The 24507-nt window shown below is 36.8% G+C and overlaps 1 protein-coding gene across 4 annotated transcripts in view; it reads right to left on the bottom strand.

Moving 5' to 3' along the window:
• LOC123557401 (probable asparagine--tRNA ligase, mitochondrial) overlaps nt 1–24507 on the bottom strand; it is a 335510-nt gene that overhangs the window by 241097 nt on the left and 69906 nt on the right. For 3 of the 4 annotated variants that reach the window (XM_053543755.1, XM_053543756.1, XM_053543758.1), the window contains exons 3-4: nt 23463–23583; nt 11953–12093 (exon numbers count right to left, since the gene is read on the bottom strand). In XM_053543755.1, the coding sequence (XP_053399730.1) occupies nt 11953–12093; nt 23463–23583 (262 nt within the window). The remainder of the gene's footprint in view (nt 1–11952; nt 12094–23462; nt 23584–24507) is intronic. The other variant, XM_053543757.1, reaches the window with a different exon arrangement.

Here is a 24507-nt window from a genome sequence, read left to right as displayed (position 1 = left end):
AACAATATAATCTATCTATAGTAACAACCAAGGGACATGATTTTAAAAACAAGGTGCCTTATGGTTGTGAACATTTGTGCCAAGTTACATCAAAATCCCTCCATGCATGAAGTAGAAATGTTCCAGACAAAGTCATTCTTAAATCTAACCTTTGACCTGTAAGTATGACCTTGACCTTAGACCAAGGGACCTGGTTTATGTGCAGGACAATCCGTCTCATGGTGGTGAACATTTGTGCCAAGTTACATCAAAACCCCTCCATGCATGAAGTAGAAATGCTCCAGACAAAGTCATTCTTAAATTTACCCTTTGACCTCTTAAGTATGACCTTGACCTTAGACCAAGGGACCTGATTTATGTGCATGACAATCCATCTCATGGTGGTGAACATTTGTACCAAGCTACATCAAAATCCCTCCATGCATGAAGTAGAAATGCTCCAGACAAAGTCATTCTTAAATTTACCCTTTGACCAAGGGACCTGATTTATGCACATGACAATCCGTCTCATGGTGGTGAACATTTGTACCAAGTTACATCCAAAATTCCTCCATGCATGAAGAAGAAATGCTCTGGACAAAGTCATTTTTGTATCTGACTTTTGGCCTCTAAGTGTGACCTTGACGTTAGACCGAGGGCCCGGGTTTTGCACATGACATGTTGTCTCATCCAGGGGAATATTTGTGCCAACTGATATTTAAATCCTGTCTTGCATGACAAAGTTATAGACTGGACAGGAAAAAATCATACTGACCTTTGATCTCAAGTGTGACCTTGACCTTTAAGCTAGGGCTCTGGTTCTTGCGCAAGACATGTTGTCTCATTGTGAGGAACATTTATGCCAAGTAATATTGTAATTGCTTGATGGATGACAAGAGTTCTGGACCAGACAGGAAAAAAAGCCCTGCTGACCTTTGACCTTCAATTGTGACCTTGACCTTTGAGCCAGGGGTCCGGATTTTGCGCATGACACATCATCTCATCATGGGGAACATTTGTGCCAAGTGATATTAAAATCCCTTAAGGTTTCGATGGAGGCTTTGAGAAACAAAAATCAAACAACACCAAATCATAGAAAGAAAGAGTTGTTTGACATGAAAATTGAACAGCATGTAAAACATGTATATTACTTTACGAAACAAGTGTCAGTATACTAATATAAACATTGAATTCTGGAAAAGGGCTGCCTAAAGGGGCTCCACTTCCGGACAGTTAAACGCCTTTAAAAACTCACCATTTTCAAAGAACTGTTACACATGTTTGTTTTGATGCATTTGCAATAGTGTGCGAGTGGTGAAATTTCACGTAACAAGGTGGAACATAGTTTTCAGCAATTGTTTATCTTTTTTTCTTTACAAATGGCATTCATTTTCAAAGGGAGACAACTTTTTCTCAAAGATTACTTAAAATAATCGAAAAAAGTTGTTTCCCTTTGAAAATGAATGCCATTTGTACTTAAAATAATCAGGAACAGTTGTCTCCCTTTGAAAATGAATGCCATATGTAAAGAATTATTGATAAACAATTGCTGAAAACTGTGTTCCACGTTGTTATGCGAAATTTCACCACTCGCACGCTATTGCAAATGCATCAAAACGAACATGTGTAACTGTTCTTTGAAAATGGTGAGTTTTTAAAGCCGTTTAACTGTCCGGAAGTGGAGCCCCTTTAGGCAGCCCTTTTCCGGAATTCAATGTTTATATCAGTATACTGACACTTGTTTCGTAAAGTAATATACATGTTTTACATGCTGTTCAATTTTCATGTCAAACAACTCTTTCTTTCTATGATTTGGTGATGTTTGATTTTTGTTTCTCAAGGCCTCCATCGAAACCTTAATGAATGACAGAGTTATGGACCAGACACAAAACAGACCTTGATTTACCATGTTAACATTTGACTGCTGTGACCTTGACCTTTGAGGTAGGGGCCTGAAAGTTGTGCATGACACATTGTCTTATTATGAGGTACATTTGTGCTAAGTAATATTAAAATCCCTTAATGGATGGAAGTCTTGAGTTATGGACCATACGGGAAAAAAGCCATGCTGACCTCTGACCTCCAATTGTGACCTTAACCTTTGAGCTAGGGGTCCGGGTTTTGTGCAAGACACGTCGTCTCATCATGGGGAACACTTGTGCCAAGTAATATTAAAATCCCTTCATGGATGACAGGGTTATGGACTGGACACGCAACAGACCCTGTTCATGCCATGTTAACATTTGACTGCTTAGTGTGACCTTGATCTTTGAGCTAGGGGCCTGAAAGTTATTCATGACACATTGTCTTATTATGAGGTACATTTTAACCAAGTCATATTAAAACCCCTTCATGGATTGGAGAGTTATGGACCGGACAGGAAAGCCCTGTTGACCTTCGATCTCCAATTTTGACCTTGACCTTTGAGCTAGGGGTCCGGGTTTTGCGCCTGACACGTCGTCTCATCATGGGGAACATTTGTGCCAAGTAATACTAAAATCCCTTCATGGATGACAGAGCTATGGACCTGATACGAAATTGCGGATGGATGGAAGGACTGACGGAATGGCGCATTCCTATAGTCCCCAAAACTGGTTTTCAACCAGTAGGGGACTAAAAAGCACCCACTACACTATATGATTCCTTTCTACAGCATTTCAATGAGAAGAAATCTGCACACTGCAGCTACAATAAATTATGAAGACCTACAATTTTGCACACTGTGAAAACAACACATTTTGAAAATTACAGGATTCACTTTCTATGTGAATAATTCATGAGTATTTTAAGAACATTAAATTCATTAAAAAATTCATGTTTTAATCTTTGAACATTTCATGAATATTTCAAGAATTTTGTGAATCCTTCAATAATTCTTCATCTTCAAGAAGTGGGACACACCTCACTTCATGAATAAAACTTCATGAAGTGAGCTCTAAGAATCTATCAAGCAAAGTTCATGAACAATTCTTGAAAGTATGAAAAATTCATGACTTCATGTTTTTCTTTTTGCAGGTGAATCATCCTGACATATGTCAGTCATTACAATTATGACAAAAGTTTGTCTGTGTGAAGTTAGCAGAATAACAGAATAGCAGAATGGCAGAATAATTCCAGCAGAACAGCAGAATAACTCCAGCAGAATAACAGAAAAGCAGAAAAGCAGAATAACTCCAACAGAATAGCAGAATAACAGAACAGCAGAATAACTCCAGCAGAATAGCAGAATAACAGAACAGCAGAATAACTCCAGCAGAATCACAGAATAGCAGAATAACTCCAGCAGAATAACTCCAGCAGAATGGCAGAATAACTCCAGCAGAATAACAGAACAGCAGAATAACTCCAGCAGAATAACAGAACAGCAGAATAACTCCAGCAGAATAGCAGAACAGCAGAATAGCAGAATAACTCCAGCAGAATAGCAGAATAACTCCAGCAGAATAACAGAACAGCAGAATAACTCCAGCAGAATAACAGAATAGCAGAATAACTCCAGCAGAATAGCAGAATAACTCCAGCAGAATAACAGAACAGCAGAATAACTCCATCAGAATAGCAGAATAACTCCAGCAGAATAGCAGAATAACTCCAGCAGAATAACAGAACAACTCCATCAGAATAACTCCATCAGAATAGCAGAATGATATGATTTCGTTTAAACGAAATAAGTTATTTCGTTTAAACGAAATAAGTTATTTCGTTTAAACGAAATCATTGCCCTTGAAAGGCTATTCAGGTAAGGATATATTGTAAAAGCACATATTTTCACTGGGTCAAAACCTCGCGAATGTAGCAAATATTAAACCCTCGCAAAAATTTCTGCTTTTACAGTATTTATTTATAAGTAAATCCGATGTGGATTAATCATGTTAATGTAGATCTGAGAAATTTTGTCTTTGTTACTTCATGTTCTTTAAGTACAAATACGTTCCTTAGGATTGCTGCGCAATTTATTTGAACTTGAAATATATATACCTAGGTTCATGATTATGGTTAAATTCCCTTCCTGAGAGAATGTAAACAGGCAAGTTAAGTGTGACTATACTCTGCCTTGTTAAGTTAAGATCCTAATTTATGCGTGCATACATGTATGTGTGTCTGTGCATCTATTACAGGCTTGCTATGCCCATGTCAGTGTATTACAAAAGTTTTCTATTCAGTCCACAAGGTAAGATATTTTCAGCGATGGTATGGATTGCATGATGAAGTCAAAACTTTGTTATATTGGTGTATTGGAAAGATAATTTTTCTCTGTTTCAGGATTAAAGAAGATCTTTCACTTGAAAATTTACAGTTTCTTCAAAATAAGAAGAAAATGTATGTACAGGAAAAGGACAAAGTTAAAAAAAAGATTTCGTTTAAACGAAATAATCATTTCGTTTAAACGAAATGATTTCGTTTAAACGAAATAATGATTTCGTTTAAACGAAATAACTTATTTCGTTTAAACGAAATGATTATTTCGTTTAAACGAAATCATTTCGTTTAAACGAAATAACTTATTTCGTTTAAACGAAATAAAAAAAGTCTCACATTACCTAATTGGAAAAAAAGTGTGTAACATGTCACTTTAGGGGCACCGTAGAATAACTCCAGCAGAATAACTCCAGCAGAATAACTCCTGCAGAATAACAGAATAGCAGAATAACTCCAGCAGCATAGCAGAAAAAATTTAGCAGAAGAGCAGAATAGTTATAGACAAAATAAAAAAGACAAAAAGGCTAACAGAAAGCAAAATAGCAGAATAACTCCAGCAGAAAGCAGAATAGCTGAATAACTCCAGCAGAATAGCAAAATAGCAGATTAGCAGGACAACATAAACAAGAGCACCGCCTTGCGGGTGCTGACGCTCATCTGATTTTTTTTTGTGTAATAGAAATATTGTCCTACCCATGATTTTCTAAGTCTAAAAAGGGCCATCATTCTTGCAAAAAGCAGGATAGAGTTATGTTTCTTGATGTACAGTGTCCACTTATGATGGTGAAAAACTGTTGCAAGTTTTAAAGCAATAGCTTTGATAGTTTATGAGAAAAGTTGACTTAAACATAATACTCAACCAAGAAAATGATTTTCTAAGTCCAAAAGGGGCAATAATTATTGCAAAAAGCAGGATGGAGTTATGTTGCTTGCTGTACAGGGTCAGCTTATGATGGTGAACAAGTGTTGCAAGTTTCAAAGCAATAGCTTTGATAGTTTAAGAGAAAAAGTTGACCTAAACATAAAACTTAACCAAGAAATCTGATATTTTCTAAGTCCAAAAGAGGCCATAAATCTTGCCAAAAACCGGGACGGAGTTATGTTTCTTGCTGTTCAGGGTCAACTTATGATGGTGAACAAGTGTTGCAAGTTTTAAAGCAGTAGCTTTGATAGTTTAGGATAAAAGCTGACCTAAACATAAAACTTAACCAAGAAAACTGATTTTCTAAGTCCAAAAGGGGCAATAAATCCTGCAAAAAGCAAGATGGAGTTATGTTTCTTGATGTACAGGGTCAGCTTATGATGGTGAACAAGTATTCCAAGTTTCAAAGCAATAGCTTTGATAGTTTAGGAGAAAAGTTGACCTAAACATAAAACTTAACCAAGAAATCTGATATTTTCTAAGTACAAAAGGGGCCATAAATCTTGCAAAAAGCAAGATGGAGTCAGTTTCTTGCTATACAGGGTCAGCTTATGATGGTGAACAAGTATTCCAAGTTTCAAAGCAATAGCTTTGATAGTTTAGGAGAAAAGCTGACCTAAACATAAAACTTAAACAGGCAACGCCGACGCCGACGCCGACGCCGACAACCGCTCAAGTGATGACAATAACTCATCATTTTTTTTCAAAAAATCAGATGAGCTAAAAAGACAAAAAGGCTAAATGTTTTTATTTAGACTCGCATCTGCATGAAAATTAACATCAGTGCTTAAGACTATTTGCAACAGGAGTATATCTTTAAAACAAACTGTCCAAAAAATAGAAGTTCACTACTTAGAGTGTCCTTAAAAGTTTTGAATTTTAAAGAAAAAGCAATTTATATAAAGTACAAGTTGCTGCTTTGGTAAGGCCATTTTTATTTTTTTTTTGTCTCCATTTTTGGACCTTACAGGTCATTTCAAATGAAATTTTTATAGGATTATTCTATGTTTTACCCAGAAAGTATATCAAAATATAAATGCTCATTGTTTTACATACCAGTTATTGAAATGTTTTTCTTTTTACAACAAAATGCTTTTCAAAAGTTTTTAAACAGTTTTCTCTTTTGATCATCCATATTGGTACATTCTATGGGCCAGCAACTGTTGGTCTAAGGTAAAAACAAGTTTTGCAATCAGCAGCCGAGGTGGAAAATACCCAATTCTGTTTGAGTGAAAGGTATAACAATGGAACAGACGTTTCCACGGAACACTATAACCTTTTTGCTGTGTATTTATGAGCCCTTTTCGCAGATATACGCAACAATTTTAAAGTAACGGAAACTGTGACGAATATGTCATAGTCACGATGATGAGCACTAAGTTCTTAGATCGTTTTGACAAGTTCCTAAAACTGTGTAGAAAATGTGAATACAATTAATACAGCAACATAAGGTTTATACCTATAGTTAGCTATATATCAATACAGGAACATTAGGCGGCACAGTTCGCTATATATCTGTATTTTACAGTGTAGCCCCGAGTGGTGTTTTTTCTACGATTTAAAGGCTCAAAGGGTAAGCGAAATAAAAAAAAGTTTCATTTCAGTTTTACAAAGTTGAGTTGAGCAATATTTTTTCTTTGAAACATCGCCAAAGCAAAAACAACTATTGTTTCCGTTTTTCATATTTTGCGCAATATATCTACGAAAATGACCCAAAATTTTGTCCAAAATTAGACTTTTACTACTGACTTCAATGGAAAATAAGGGTGGTAATATAAACGCTGCAAAAGGTAAGTGAAATAATGATCTTACAATTTCTAGAATTGTCATCATTTAGAGGAAAGATTAAATGAAGCAAATTCGTTAGCTTAAATCATTTAAAAGGCTTCTTTATTTAATGTGTCAAAAAAGATAATACCGATTATTAGAAAAATTGAAAGTTCGATATGAGTAAACAGCGTTTGTACAGCTATAACATTTACACTTCCTTTTATGTTAACATGCTCAAAGACCTTTAAATCGTAGAAAAAAACACCACTCAGGGCTACACTGTAAAATACAGATATATAGCGAACTGTGTCGCCTAGTGATGTTCCGATTGTCGCCGACAATCGACTGTCGATCATTGAATGAGCCAAAGTCGCCGACATCGATTATGAACTTGCATAATCGATTATTTGACACTTATGCTAGTTTTAAGCCTATTCGGGAGTTACGCGTCTTTTTGGTGGTATTTCCTCTTTAGGTTTATTTCTTTTCCACCCTTCAAAACCGAGGCAAAGCATACTGTATTTGATCAAAATAATAATGAAATCAAAACTATATTCCCCTATGCAGGGAAGACTATACCACCAGTGTGGAAGTAGTTTGGATTCTACAAGATATGTGAAGGTGCAACAGTGAAAGAAAATTAAACAAGAGGGCCATGATGGCCCTATATCGCTCACCTGTTATCATTGCACTTGGGGACAAGAAGGTCCTCAGAAAAAATATCTAAGTCCAAAGGACAGGAACAACAAAGGGAAGAAATTAAACCAAAAAGAAAAAAAAAATTCTTACAAGGTACAGATATGTCAAAATACACCTAAAAATTGGAGGTACCATCCATGTTGTACCACAGAAAAGTGGTCTTAGGTTTTCCCTACAGCCAATAATAAAAAAGTTACTAAAAACAAGCTATTTATAGTAATGTAAAAGGGAAGTAATTAAAAAAACAAAATGATTGTCAGTTAACAAAAGAAGGATCTGCCAAATAAATCTGTTGACATAAATGAAATTTCAGATCAGTATCTTCATTAGTTACGGAGATATACCAATTTTAATTTGAAATAAAGGGAGGTAATTTGACATAAAATCCATAGTTATCTACCCTCATTGGCTCAGTCCAACTAATGACAATAATGAAATTTCAAATAAGTTCTATAAGTACTTACTGATATAAATCCATTTTGATTACAATCAGGGGAGGTAATCAGATATAAAATAACTCTGGAACCTACGAATGGATTTGATTTGTCATGGAATCCAAGATTTATTGTTGTTGAAGATATTTTGGAAGTTTGTATCAAATAAAACCATAAATGAAGTATCTATATGGCTGCAAAAGCCAAAATAGCCAATTTTGGACCTTTAAGGGGCCATAACTCTGGAACCCATGAAGGAATCTGGCCAGTTCAAGAAAGGAATCAAGATCTTGTGAAGAAACAAGTTTTGTGCAAGATTGGTTAAAATCAAATCATAAATGATGCTGCTATTGTGCAGACAAGGTCAAAAAAGCTAATTTTGGCCCTTTCAGGGGCCATAACTCTGGAACCCATAATGGAATCTGGCCAGTTCAAGAAAGGAACCAAGATCATATAGTGATACAAGTTGTGTATAAGTTTGGTTAAAATAAAATCATAAATGAAGCTGTTATTGTGCAGACAAGGTCAAAATAGCTAATTCTGACCCTTTCAGGGGCCATAACTCTGGAACCCATAATGGAAACTGACTAGTTCAAGAAAGGAACCAAGATCTTATGGTGATACAAGTTGTGTGCCAGTTTGATAAAAATCAAATCATAAATAAAGCTGTAATTGTGCAGACAAGGTCAAAATAGCTAATTTTGGCTCTTTCAGGGGCCATAACTCTGAAACCTATCATGGGATCTGGCCAGTTCAAGAAAGGAACCGAGATCTTATGGTGATACAAGTTGTGTGCAAGTTTGGTTAAAATAAAATCATAAATGAAACCATTATCGTGCAGACAAGAAATTGTTGATGCACGAGCACACGAGACGGACGGACGGACAGACTGACGACGGACAAAGGGTGATCACAAAAGCTCACCTTGTCACTATGTGACAGGTGAGCTAAAAATGGGGATTGTCGTTTGCCGATTATGCTGTAAAGACCATAAATAAGGGTACCCCTCCCACGTTCGTAATGTAGGTTGATTTACTTCCTAGTGTTAATCAGCATTGTGCTTCTAGATATATATTTTAATATGCAGCTGTAGATGTATGATTTTATAAACAAGAAATAGTTATACATAGAAAATTAGAAATAAATAATTGGAGGGTATGAAGTTTGAACCAATAATAAAATGTACAAAGTGGAACAAAACAGCATTTTTTATTGAGGTGTGTTAGGTCTGACAGCATAGTCAGTTTCTCAGGGACTCCTGATAGTCCCACAGACTTTAACGTTTGGGTGCAAATCATATAAAAATGCCACATTATACTCAATAAATAAAAGATACTTTTTAATTAGCCACATTGATATGTGCATACAAGGGCTAAAACTTCACACACAAATTATATTACTCCTGCTAAATATATGCTAATACAGTTAGTCAAGGGAGCTAATGGTTAATACGTTACAGAAGGTTCAGTGTTAAAGTCCGATTATTTTCCGATTAATAGCTCGGAAGGCCTTCCGATTATATCCGATTAATCGATTATCATAATGCTGTCCGATTATCATCACTAGTGTCGCCTAATGTTCCTGTATTGATATACAGCTAACTATATGTATAACCTTATGTTGCTGTATTAATTGTATTCAAATTTTCTGCACAGTTCTAGGAACTTGCATATACTATTGAGTTGAGATGTCCATTGACTTAGCTTTTAGACAAAAAAGAAAATAAACCATAGAGTGTACCCCTATACATTTACCTACAAGTGTACCGGTGACAACAAAATTTCTGAATATTGAAGCGTACCGTTGCAAATACTGAACTGAAAGCAGCCTTTTATAGACATTTTTGCTATTAATTCCATGATTTTGTATTAATGCACAGAAACACTGCTTTAATTATCTTACAGAAAAGCTTTAACAGAAGAGTAAAAACGATCTAAGAACTTTGTGTTGATATCGTGCCTACAACACATTTGTCACAGTTTCCGTTACTTTAAGACAATTGTTGCGTATATCTGCCAAAAGGGCTCGTAAATACACAGCAAAAAAGAACAAGTGTCCCGTGGAAACGCCTGTTTCATTGGTATATCCTTCACTCTAACAGAATTGAGTATTTTCCACCTCGGCTGCTGATTGCAAAACTTGTTTTTACCTTAGGCTGACAGTTGCCGGCCCATAGAATGTACCGATATGGATGATCAAAAGAGAAAAATGTTTAAAAACTTTTGAAAAGCATTTTGTCAAAAAAAGCATTTCAATTACTAGTATGTAAAACCATGAGCATTTATATTTTGATATACTTTCTGGGTAAAACATAGAATAATCCTATAAAAATTTCATTTGAAATGACCTGTAAGTTCCAAACACGGAGACAAAAAAAAATTAAAAATGGCCTGACCAAAGCAGCAACATGTACTTTATATAAATTGCTTTTTCCGCTCATATTACTTGTCTTACAAAATTTTGAGAGTCTCACTTCTAAAATTGGATGATTATTCACTAAACCTTGAAAAATATTAGAAAAGAAAATACCTTTGTGGTGGTGATTTATATATGAAAGAGAAGGTTGTATTCACCATACAGTATTGTCATAAAACGCCATTCACATTTCAAAACTTTTAAGGAGTTATTCTGCTATTCTGCTATTCAGCTGGAGTTATTCTGCTATTCAGCTGAAGTTATTCTCCTATTCTGCTGGAGTTATTCTGCTATTCTGCTATTCAGCTGGAGTTATTCTGCTATTCAGCTGAAGTTATTCTCCTATTCTGCTGGAGTTATTCTGCTATTCTGCTGGAGTTATTTTGCTATTCTGCTGGAGTTATTCTGCTGGATTTATTCTGCTATTCTGCTGGAGTTATTCTGCTATGCTGCTTGAGTTATTCTGCTATTCTTCTACCTTACGCTAATGTTGATTGTGCGGGGTAATATGCGAGATGTATAATCTATAACGTCGGTCCTAAAGATGTAATTTTAACTGACAAAAATGGTTTTCTAACAAATTATGGTTACATGTTTACCACAAAATAGTTTAAGGCTAATTTTAATTGACATACAGATGCGAGGTAAAATGAAAAAGAAGTTATTCTGCTAGAGTTGTTCTGCTATTCTGCTATGGAGTAATTCTGCTATTCTGCTGGAGTAATTCTGCTTTTCTGCTGGAGTTTTTCTGCTATTCTGCTACAGTTTTTCTGTTATTCTGCACGAGTTTTTCTGCTATTCTGCTACAGTTTTTCTCTTATTCTGTAGGAGTTATTCTGCTATTCTACTGAAGTTATTCTGCTATTCTGCCATTCTGCTGGAGTTAATCTGCTATTCTGCTGGAGTTATTTTGCTGTTCTGCTATTCTGCTGGAGTTATTCTGCCATTCTGCTGTTTTTTTTTCTGCTATTCTGCTGGAGTTATTCTGCTATTTTGCTATTCTGTTATTCTGCTGGGGTGATTCTGCTGTTCTGTTATTCTGCTATTCTGCTGGAGTTATTCTGCTATTCTGTCATTCTCCTGGCGTTATTCTGCTGTTCTGCTTTTCTGCTTGAGTTATTCTGCTATTCTGCTGGAGTTATTCTGCTATTCTGCCATTCTGCTGGAGTTATTCTGCTATTCTGTTATTCTGATGGAGTTATTCTGCTGTTCTGCTATTCTGCTGGAGTTATTCTGCTATTCTGCTGGAGTTATTCTGCTATTCTGCTGGACTGCTGGAGTTATTCTGCTATTCTGCTGGAGTTATTCTGCTATTCTGCTGGAGTTATTCTGCTATTCTGCTGTTCTGCTATTCTGCTGGAGTTATCTGCTGCTGATTCTGCTGGAGATTCTGCTGGAGTTATTCTGCTGTTCTGCTGGAGTTATTCTGCTATTCTGCTGTTCTGCTATTCTGCTGGAGTTATTCTGCCATTCTGCTATTCTGCTAACTTCACACAGACCAAAAGTTTATGATTGAAACTGGCATGTACTTACCTGGAAGTATTTATGAATGGCCATGGAGGCAGTATTTCTCAACCTGAGTAGCTGACCATGATGCTCTGTCCTAGGTCGCAAATGCAGATATTGTCTTGTAAAATCCAAACTATAAGGGCTTTTTGGTTTGAGTGGATTTTCCTGGAAATAAAACAACAGCTGTTTCTAAAAACAAGATCACCTGTTGTAGGTAGCTGTGTGTGTATGATTGGAAAAAAGATCAATGCTGAAGGTCACAGAAAGACATGTAGCCGGTCTGAGTTCCATGACTTGACCTTCAATCTATGACGTCATCAAAATGGCAGCCAATTTTGTAAATATAACTGTGCATATCTTAAAATTAACTCAAGTTATACAGCAAACATTAATATTATCATCTTTCTATTTTATCCTTGAATATTTGTTGTCAATGTAATATCAATATCATACCCAAATGGGTTACCAGTAAATTTGCAGATTTCTGAATCCCTGCTCACATACTTATAATTTATTAGTATTATAGTATTAACCCATTACTGCCTACACGTGCCGGAGCGCCCCTATCTATTCCCGCATGGAAGCACCGCCGAGTGTCACTATCGATCTCTACATAGAAGCACCAACAAGCACAATTATCTATCTCCATATGCAAGCGCTACTGAGCGCATTCATTTTTGACATCGATTTGTTTATGTTTCTGAACGAACGACCAGTATGAATAATAGTTCACCTTGTGGACTGACATCTTATCTCAAATTCCAGGATGTAAAAAATACCTGTTACTATTTAAAGTTTAGACCTAAAATGACATCCCATCGTAGGACTCATAAGTCACATGTGCTGGTAGTTCCCCAAATTAACTGGTCAATATAAATGTTTTATTGAGCACCCTTTAAAAAAATATAGTCCAAAATTGTGCATTGATAAGTAGGCGGAAGATCCCAGATGACATGATGTAACAGGTAATTTGAATATCAGGCCCATTTTTCAGCCAATTATATTACCCATAAAGCATGCAGACAGGTGAGTGCGTGGCCTCGAAGAAGTCTGTTTACCTATCTTAACAAAATGGCTGCATCACGTAAAAGAACAATTGAAAAAAGTGTAAACAGTGATACATTTTCAACTGAATCTGGTTTTGATGGATTTTCGTCAAAGTCCAACATTAGCGTTGCCCTAGACCTGTCTGATTTTGACATTTCCGACTCTGATCTCGAGGATCAAGATCCTCCAGTGTTTGATGAATGGATGAGGAGATTCACCCCCCATTACGATACCTACTTACAAAAAAATAAGATTAACAATAATTTCTTAGCGTTGGCATTACAGTTAGAATGTTTTAGCTCGCAAACAAAAAATTTAAATCAATTACTAGTATACCCAAAATTATTTCCTACTTTTGCCAACCGGTCTGCCCCAGGGTGGCATTGTAAACCCTCTACAATAATGTATATACATGTATGCTTACAACCGGAATACATAATGCATACCACTCCTGTGAAAAATGTATTAATGGTAATTTAATAATTTTAAAATTAATTCTGATTTGCCTCAGGGTGTTATTATCTGTCCATGTTGATGTAAAATGTAACTTCTGGGATGCATAAAATGTACATGTCCTCCATGATATTTATTGATGAAAAGTTCAGTGCACCTAAGCATTTTCTAAACAGCTGCTGAAAGTTCATTTGTCATTAAATATTTTTGTTAATTACACATAATTGTTGGAATACGAATTATCTTCATATGTATACAGTTATTTAACTTATAAATTAATATTTTATGCAAAAGAAATAAATCAAAACTAATTTTTCTTGGTAAATTTTGTATTTCTGTCATAATCTCCCCTTACATTTTGAAAAAACTGTACAAGATAAAAAAAAAAAAACAAGAGGGCCATGATGGCCCTATATCGCTCACCTGTTATCATTGCACTTGAGGACAAGAAGGTCCTCAGAAAAAATATCTAAGTCCTAAGGACAGGAACAAAAAAGGGAAGAAATTTTACCAAAAAGAAAAAAAAAATTCTTAAAAGGTAAAGTTATGTCAAAATACACCTAAAAATTGGAGGTACCATCCATGTTGTACCACAGAAAAGTGGTCTCGGTTTTACCCTACAGCCAATAATAAAAAAGTTACTAAAATAAGCTATTCATAGTAATGTAAAAGGGAAGTAATTAAAAAGAAAATTATTGTAAGTGAACAAAAGAAGGACCTGCCAAATAAATCTGTTGACATAAATGAAATTTCAGATCAGTATCTTCATTAGTTACGGAGATATACCCATTTGAATTTGAAATAAAGGGAGGTAATTTGACATAAAATCAGTCCATAGTTATCTACCCTGACTGGCTCAGTGCAACTAATGACAATAATGAAATTTCAAATAAGTCCTTTAAGTACTTACTGATATAAATCCATTTTGATTACAATCAGGGGAGGTAATCAGATATAAAATAACTCTGGAACCTACGATTGGATCTGATTTGTCATAGAATCCAAGATTTATTGTTGTTGAAGATATTTTGGAAGTTTGTATCAAATAATACCATAAATGAAGTCTCTATATGGCTGCAAAAGCCAAAATAGCCAATTTTAGACCTTTAAGGGGCCATAACTCTGGAACCCATGATGGAATCTGGCCAGTTGAAGGAAGGAACCAAGATCTTGTGGTGATACAAGTTGTGTGCAAGTTTGGTTAAAATCAAATCATAAATAAAGCTGCTATTGTGCAGACAAGGTCAAAATAGCTAATTTTGGCCCTTTCAGGGGCCATAACTCTGGAACCCATTTTGGGATCTGGCCGTTTCAACAAAGGAACTGAGATCTTATGGCGACACAAGTTTTGTGCAAGTCTGATTAAATTCAAATCATAAATGAAGCTGCTATTGTGCAGACAAGGTCAAAATAGCTAATTCTGGCCCTTTCAGGGGCCATAACTCTGGAACCCATAATGGAATCTCGCCAGTTCAAGAAAGGAACCAAGATCTTATAGTGATACAAATCGTGTGCAAGTTTGGTTAAATTCAAATCATAAATGAAGCTGCTATTGTGCAGACAAGGTCAAAACAGCTAATTTTGGCCCTTTCAGGAGCCATAACTCTGGAACCCATAACGGAATCTGGCCAGTTTAAGAAAGGAACCAAGATTTTATGGTGATACAAGTTGTGTGCAAGGACGACGGACGACAGACAAATGGTGATCACAAAAGCTCATCTTGTCACTATGTGACAGGTGAGCTAAAAAACATCATTAACAAGAGGGTCATGATGACCCTGGATCGCTCACCTGAGTAATATGAGCTACATGTTTCAAACGTCAAACTGATGCTAAAATATTAAGAAAGTCAGTAGGTCATATTCATGGTCAATGAAAGTAAGTTTTAAGATCGGTGTGCAAAACTGTGCATGTCGTCCAAATTTCAAGGCTGTATCTTAAAAAACAAGGAAGTAGGTCAGCAGGTCAAGGTCACAGTCAAGTCATATTACTTGGGGTCATCAGGTAATTATAATTAAGCAGTCTAGGAAAAAGGATCAGATAATTTTTAAAGTATTTTTTCCTATATATCTCATATAATAACTAAGTGACCCCGGGTGGGGCCTCTTTTCACCCCAGGGGCATAATCTGAACAATTTTAGTAGAGGACTACTAGGCAATGCATCATACCAAATATCAAAAGCCTTGCAGTTTCAGGCAAGAAGATTTTTAAAGTTTTTTCCTATATAAGTCTGTGTAAAACTTGGGATCCCCTGGGTGGGGCCTCTTTACATCTCATGGTAATAATACGAATAATATTGGTAGAGGACCACTAGGCAATGCAACATACCAAATATCGAAAGCCTAGGCCTTTCAGTTTCAGACAAGAAGAGTTTAAGTATTTTTCCTATATAACTCATATAATAACTAAGTGACCCCAGGGCGGGGCCTCTTTTCATCCCAGGGTAATAATTTGAACAATCTTGGTAGAGAACCACAAGGCAATGCTACATACTAAATATCAAAGGCCTAGGTCTTGTGGTTTCAGACAAGAAGATTTTTAAAGTCTTTTCCTATATAAGTTTATGTAAAACTTGAGACCCTGTGGCCGGGCCATATTTAACCCTAGGAGGATAATTTGAAAAATCTTGGTAGAGGACTACTAGATGATGCTACATACCAAATATCAAAGCTCTAAGGCCATGTGGTTTAGTACAAGAAGATTTTCAAAGTTCTCCCAATATAAGTCTATATAAACCATATAAACGAGGCGGGGCCATATTTGACCCTAGGGGGATAATTTGAACAATCTAATGGTAGAGGACCACTAGATGATGCTACATACCAGATATCAAAGCCCTAAGCTCTGGTTTTGAACTAGAATATTTTCAAAGTTTTTCCTTTCAGTTGCCATGGCAACCAGAGTTCTACATGGAATTAAATTCTTTGAACAATTTGAAAGGGGGCCACCCAAGGATCATGCCTGTGAAGTTTGGTGTAATTCTGCCCAGTGGTTTTCAAGAAGAAATTTTTTTTATAAATGTGACGGACACACAACACACGACGGACATTGAGCGGTCACAAAAGCCAGTTTTAGTAGCAACATTTTACACATGAAAACTGTCCAATGAATAGAAAATGTTGTAATAATAGGATTTCTAACAGAGGGGTCAATTTATCAAATTTCACTAATATACCTCTATGCACACAGTGCAGATAAACTGATAAGACAGTTTTGATTATTGATAACCTGTCATAAACCATACACAAGAGATCACAGAGTTATCTTGGCGCCCTACATTGAGCTATTTTTGAATGTTCCAAATTTCAAGACTAGCTCAAGATCAAAATCAAGGTCAAAGTTCATTTCGGTACACAAAACTGTGCATGTGGTCCAAATTTGAAAGCTGTAGCTTGAGAAATGTAAAAGTAGGTCACTAGGTCAATGTCAAGGTCAAAATTTATTTCGGTACACAAACCTATGCATGTGGTCCAAATTTGAAGGCTGTAGCTACAGAAAAGATGAAAGTAGGTCACTAGGTCAATGTCAAGGTCAACTCATGTCAAGGTTCATCTTGTCACTCAAAACCATACATGTGGTCCAAATCTGAATGTTGTAGGTTATTGACAAGATGATTTTAAAAGCTTTTCCCTATACAAGTCTATATGAACCATGTGACCCCCAGGGCAGGGCCATATTTGACCATAGGGGGATAATTTGAACAAACTTGGTAGAGAGCCACTAGATGATGCTACATTACAAATGCGAAAGCCCTAGGCTTTGTGGTCTGGACAAGAAGATTTTCAAAGTTTTTCCCTATATAAGTCTATGTAAACCATGTGACCCCTGGGGCAGGGCCATATTTGACCCTAGGGGGATAATTTGAATAATCTAAGTAGAAGACCACTAGATGATGTCACATACAAAATATCAAAGCCCTAGGCCCTGTGGTTTTGAACAAGAGGTTTTTCAAAGTTTTTCCTATTTAAGTCTATATAAACCATGTGACCCCGGGGCGGGGCCATGTTAGACCCCAGGGAAATAATTTGAATCATTTTGGTAGAGGACCACTAGATGATGCTTCATACCAAATATCAAAGCCCTAGGCTCTGTGGTTTTGGACAAGAAGATTTTCAAAATTTTTCCCTATATAAATCTATGTAAATTATTGAAATAAACAAAGGGCCATAACTCATTCAAAAATTGTTGAACCAGTCTGATTTTCAGGGGGACACAACTAGGGTACCAATACATCATTCTGACAAAGTTTGGTCAAAATCCCCCTGGTAGTTTCTGAGGAGATGCAATAACGAGAAATTGTTAACAGAAGGATGGACGGACGGAAGGACGACGGACCACGGACGCAGAGTGATTTGAAGTGATTTGAGTAGCCCACCATCTGATGATGGTGGGCTAAAAAGTTGGATGCGAAATGAAATCTTCAGCGTACAAGCTGTTTATGTTCAATGCTTAGAACGCAAAGAGGTGGCGTCGTCAAGAATGATATAAAAATATAGCCTCTATCACATACACAAGGTTTTTCTTTGATTTGACCTATTTTATACTTAAGTTCATTCATATCACTCGGTTTGTTTCAAACTGAACGATTTAGCGGCTATATCCAGCTATAATACTCAGGTTATTCAAATTTGAAAAGAAATACACATACTGATAAAAACGGTGGAAGTTTTTATCTGAGTGTTAGATATGAATATAGTCAAAATCTTTGCCATATTTTTACTCTAAACATAAATAAATATTTTCTTTATTGGCTTCAATGCGTTCATTCTAGCTTTGATGGAAAAAAATATATCAGAAAATATATTTTAAGTAGGCAGTAGTTATATCCACTCCTTTTCTAAACCACAAGTAGATATTTAATTGTTTAAATATGATGACAAGAGATCATAGAGTGATCTTGGCGCCCACCAATATGCCATTTTTGAGTGTTCCAAATTTCAAGACTTATTGACTAGCTCAAGGTCAAATTTCATTTTTGTACACAACACTGTGCATGTGGTTCAAATTCGAAAGCTGTAGCTTGAGAAATGTGAAAGTAGGTCACTAGATCAGTTTCAAGGACAAAATTCTTTGTACATACAACTATTCATGTGCATCAAGTTTGAAGGCTGTAGTTTGAGAAATTTGAAAGTAGGTCACTAGGTCAATCTTAAAGTCAAAGTTTATTTCGGTACACAAAACTATGCAAGTAGTCCAAATTTGAAGGATGTAGCTTGAGAAATGTGGAAGTAGGTCACTAGGTCAAAATCAAGGTCAAATTTCACTTCAGAACATAAATCTATGCATGTGGTCCAAATTTGAAGCCTGTACCTTCAAAAATGTGAAAGTAGGTCACTAGGTCAATGTCAAGGTCAAAGTTTGTTTTGGTACACAATCCTATGCATGTGGTCTAAATATGAAGCCTGTAGCTACAGAAATGTGAAAGTAGGTCACTAGGTCAATGTAAAGGTCAAAGTTTGTTTCGGTACAAAAAACCATGCATGTGGTCCAAATTTAAAGGCTGTAGCTTGAGAAATGTGAAAGTAGGTCACTGGGTCAAAATTGAGGTCAAATTTCATTTCGGAACACGAAACTATGCATGTGGTCCAAATTTGAAGCCTGTACCTTCAAAAATGTGAAAGTAGGTCACTAGGTCAATGTCAAGGTCAAAGCTTTTTTCAATGCACAAAACTATGCATGTGGTCCAAATTTGACGGCTGTAGCTACAGAAATGTGAAAGTAGGTCACTAGGTCAAAATCAAGGTCAACTCAAGTCAAGGTTCATCTTGCCACTCAAAACCATACATGTGGTCCAAATTTGAATGTTGTAGCTTATTGACAAGAAGATTTTAAAAGATTTTTCCTATATAAGTCTATATGAACTATGTGACCCCCAGGGCGGGGCAATATCTGACCATAGGCGGATAATTTTAACAAACTTGGTAGAGAACCATTAGATGATGCTACATTACAAATATCAAAGTCCTAGGCTTTGTGGTTTGGACAAGAAGATTTTCAAAGTTTTTCCCTATATAAGTCTATGTAAACCATGTGACCCCCAGGGCGGGGCCATATTTGACCCTAGGGGGATAATTTGAACAATCTTCATAGAAGACCTCTAGATGATGTCACATACAAAACATCAAAGCCCTAAGCCCTGTGGTTTTGGACAAGAGGTTTTTCAAAGTTTTTCCCTATATAAGTCTATGTAAACCATGGGATCCCGGGGTGGGGCCATATTTGACCCTAGGGGGATAATTTGAACAATCTTCGTAGAAGACCTGTAGATGATGTAACATACAAAATATCAAAGCCCTAGGCCCTGTGGTTTTGGACAAGAGGTTTTTCAAAGTTTTTTCCTATATAAGTCTATATAAACCATGTGACCCCCCGGGGCGGGGCCATATTAGACCCCAGGGAAATAATTTGAACCATCTTGGTAGAGGACCACTAGATGATGCTTCATACCAAATATCAAAGCCCTAAGCTCTGTGGTTTTGGACAACAAGATTTTCGAAGTTTTTCCCTATATAAATCTATGTAAATTATAGAAATAAACAAAGGGCCATTACTTACTAAAAAGTTGTTGGACCAGTCTGATTTTCAGGGGGACACAACTAGGATACCAATACATCATTCTGACAAAGTTTGGTCAAAATCCCCCTGGTAGTTTCTGAGGAGATGCGATAACGAGAAATTGTTAACGGACGGAAGGACTGACGGAAGGACCACGGACCACGGACGCAGAGTGACCTGAATGGCCTACCATCTGATGATGGTGGGCTAAAAAGTTGGATGCGAAATGAAATCTTCAGCGTACAAGCTGTTTATGTTCAATGCTTAGAATGCAAAGAGGTGGCGTCGTCAAGAATGATATTTGACGTTATGCTAGATGGTGCTGAATTATGCCTTCTTGACCTTAATGTGCTATTTGAAAAAGAAATTCTAAACATTTTATTTGTTCTAGTTTATTACTCAGTTTGTAAGGTTTATATGTCGAATTGCCACCTTGTTTTGATCACGTGATTAACATCTCCGACTACTGAAGCTCGAAGAACTCTTCTTATTCCAGCAGATCTTCCGAACGGGACAAACGAACCCGCCAGTTAAACAATAAATTCATTTAATTTAACGAAATACATTTAAACGTGATTCAATTCATATGCATATCTTTGAATACTGCGAATAAAGAATAGTAAATTATAATTTATCTATATATTTTTTTTTTGTTAATAACTGAACCGATTCCAACATTTGTAACAATAGGATTACACTATATTTCTTTATTTTAAACGAACAATTATTTTTGTCTTAAGACGATTTCAAAACTTACTTGTGCGCAAGCGCATTGGGCCATTTTAGACTGGCTCACCATAATTTGCGCTAGAAAGTGAAATCTAACGCCCTAAAATTAGTAGATTAGTCTAAATCTTCCTAGTTTGAAAGCCAACACTATGGAGAGGTCTTGATAGACCTCTCCAATAAGACAAGGGAAGTAACACAGTCTAACAGATGTCTGTATCAATACCATGATCCACCAAGTGAATGCTAATCTAACAACAAGAGGACCATGATGGTCCTGAATCGCTCACCTATCCCCACATAACCCAGTGTTGAACTGAGTATGACGTCGTTATTTCTATTATTTGACATAGTGACCTAGTTTTTGAGCACATGTGACCTAGATATCATCAAGATAAAACATTCTGACCAATTTTCATGAAGATCCATTGAAAAATATGGCCTCTAGAGAGGTCACAAGGTTTTTCTATTATTTGACCTAATGACCTAGTTTTTGAAGGCATGTGACCCACTTTTAAACTTGACCTAGATATCATCAAGGTCAACATTCTCACCAATTTTCATGAAGATCTCGTGAAAAATATGGCCTCTAGAGAGGTCACAAGGTTTTCTATTTTTCGACCTACTGACCTATTTTTTGACCGCACGTGACCCAGTTACGAACCTGACCTAGATATCATCAAGCTGAACATTCTCACCAATTTTCATGAAGATCCATTGAGAAATATGGCCTCTACAGAGGTCACAAGGTTTTTCTATTTTTAGACCTACTGACCTAGTTTTTGACCCCACCTGACCCAGTTTCAAACTTGACCTAGATATCATCAAGGTGAACATTCTGAACAATATTCATGAAGATCTCATGAAAAATATGGCCTCTAGAGAGGTCACAAGGTTTTTCTATTTTTAGATCTACTGACCTAGTTTTTAACCGCACGTAATCCAGTTTCGAACTTGACTTAGATATCATCAAGGTGAACATTCTGACTAATTTTCATGAAGATCCATTGAAAAATATGTCCTCTAGAGAGGTCACTAGGTTTTTCTATTTTTAGACCTACTGACCTAGTTTTTGACCGCACGTGACCCAGTTTCGAACTTGACCTAGATATCATCAAGGTGAACATTCTGACTAATTTTCATGAAGATCCATTGAGAAATATGGCCTCTAGAGAGGTCACAAGGTTTTTCTATTTTTAGACCTACTGACCTAGTTTTTGACCCTACATTACCCAGTTTCGAACTTGACCTAGATATCATCAAGGTGAACATTCTGACCAATATTCATGAAGATCTCATGAAAAATATGGCCTCTAGAGAGGTCAAAAGGTTTTTCTATTTTTAGATCTACTGACCTAGTTTTTAACCCCACGTGAACCAGTTTCGAACTTGGCCTAGATATCATCAAGGTGAACATTCTGACCAATTTTCATGAAGATACATTGAGAAATATGGCCTCTAGAGAGGTCACAAGGTTTTTCTATTTTTAGACCTAATGACCTAGTTTTTGACCCCACGTGACCCAGTTTCGAACTTGACCTAGATATCATCAAGTTGAACATTCTGACCAATTTTCATGAAGATCCATTGAAAATTATGGCCTCTAGAGAGGTCACAATGTTTTTCTATTTTTAGACCTAATGACCTAGTTTTTGACCGCACGTGACCCAGTTTCGAGCTTGACCTAGATATCATCAAGGTGAACATTCTGACCAATTTTCATGAAGATCCATTGAAAATTATGGCCTCTAGAGATGTCACAAGGTTTTTCTATTTTTAGACCTACTGACCTAGTTTTTGATGGCACGTGACCCAGTTTCGAACTTGACCTAGAATTTACCAAGATGAACATTCTGACCCATTTTCATAAAGATCCCATGAAAAATGTGACCTCTAGAGATGTCACATGGAAAAGTTTACGGACGGACGCACGGACGACGGACACCGTGCGATCACAAAAGCTCACCTTGTCACTTTGTGACAGGTGAGCTAAAAAGCTGCGTTCAATAAACGCTTGATGCCCCCAGTGGCATCCTTGTCGATACAAAGCAACATAAGTCCAAAACAAGGTCAAGTTCAAGGTCAAACTGATGTCAGGTGATGTCTGAAGATGAGGAATGGTCACAGGTTACATCTGCATTAGTATCAAGTCATTCGAGTAAGGGGTATTGATGCTAGACGAAACGGTCCCATTTGGTTAACCAAGAGATGGCCCATATAAAGCAACCTAAGTCCAAAATGAGGTCAAGGTCAAACTGAGGTCAGGTGATGTTTGAAGATGAGGAATGGTCACAGGTTACATCTGCATTAGTATCAAGTCATTCTAGTAAGGGGTATTGATGCTAGACGAAACAGTCTCATTTGGTTAACCTCGTACGGACGGACAGGACAATCACTATATGCCTCCCGCATCAGTAGATGCCAGGGGCATAAAAATAGTCAGGCTTGCCCTAAGAGAAATGTAGCACAATATAAACCTTAAATGGTACTGAATGCTCATAGAAAATTGTCTTAATCCTCAAAAGCAAAGAACTTGACTTGCGTACCGTCAATTAACAAACATAATATGTTAAACCTACAACTATGAAGGTTTAAACAATACACAACTGATAAGGGCAGATAATTCCAGTGGAAACATCTAATTCCATTTGATTAAATCGATAAGCATTGCCCCAGTTCACGCGTGATAGGCAATAAAAGCATGATTCCATTTGTTGAAAATCTATTTAATTGTAGGTCTGTTGTAACTTACCTTATTATCACATTCTCCAATTAACTGTATGTTTGTAGCTTGCACTTCTACTGCTTGATCTGGACCTAGACTTCTGACCAAATCTCCTTCCACACGTACACTACAGCCAGCTGATAAGCAACTACAAAATATGAATAATAAGAGCTGTCATAGGACTGCAATGTTCAACTATTCAAATGCCTGGTCACAAAACAGGAGTGCCATGATGGCCCTAGATCACTCACCTTAAAGTTACACTGCTTGCTTGAACAGATCTGGAAGATGGTTATGCAAGGAAAATGTTTGGGAAACTAGAGGTGCTTTTGAGAAAAGCGCATGTCTCCCACAACTGCCTAATCATCTGAATAGTAAGTCTGTCTTTATACACTGTTACGTGTTGGAGTAAGCGGCCTATTTGGTATTCACATGTTGGAGTAACCGGCCTAAATCTGTGTATCGGTAATTATGTTCAAGGGCCATAATTCCGAAGTGCCTTGGCCGATTTGGCTAATTATCGAACTTGGCTGAGGACTTATTGGCAAACACATTTTGTTCAAGTTTGGTGAAGATCGGATGAGAAATGTTCGACTTAGAGTGCAGACAGGCTTTGTGACAGACAGACACACAGACAGGAGTAAATCAATATGTCTCCCACACCACTGTGTGGTATGAGACATAATTATTTTGAAATAGTGCCAGTGTTTTCTGACAATAATATTTTAAAAGTTTCTATGGGCGGGTATTTATTTATTCATTTTATTGGATTTAATGTCGCACCTACACAATTATAGGTTATATGGCGACTTTCCAGCTTTGATAGTGGAGGAAGACCCTAGGTGCCCCTCCGTGCGTGCATTATTTATCACAAGCAGGCACCTGTATAGAACCACCGACCTTTCGTAAGCCAGCTGGATGGCTTCCTCACATGAAGAATTCAATGCCCCGAGTGAGGCTCCAACCTACATTGATGAGGAGCGATTTTAAATCAGCGGCCTTAAGCACTCAGCCATAGAGACCCCTACAGGTGGGTAATGTGTGTGTGTGTGTGTTGGTGGGGGTGTGGGAG

Source organism: Mercenaria mercenaria, chromosome 5 (genome assembly GCF_021730395.1).
Source record: "Mercenaria mercenaria strain notata chromosome 5, MADL_Memer_1, whole genome shotgun sequence".
In the NCBI taxonomy this organism is placed as follows: Eukaryota; Metazoa; Mollusca; class Bivalvia; order Venerida; family Veneridae; genus Mercenaria; species Mercenaria mercenaria.
Note: the sequence above shows the minus strand (reverse complement) of the source record. Positions and strands in the feature narration are given on the sequence as shown.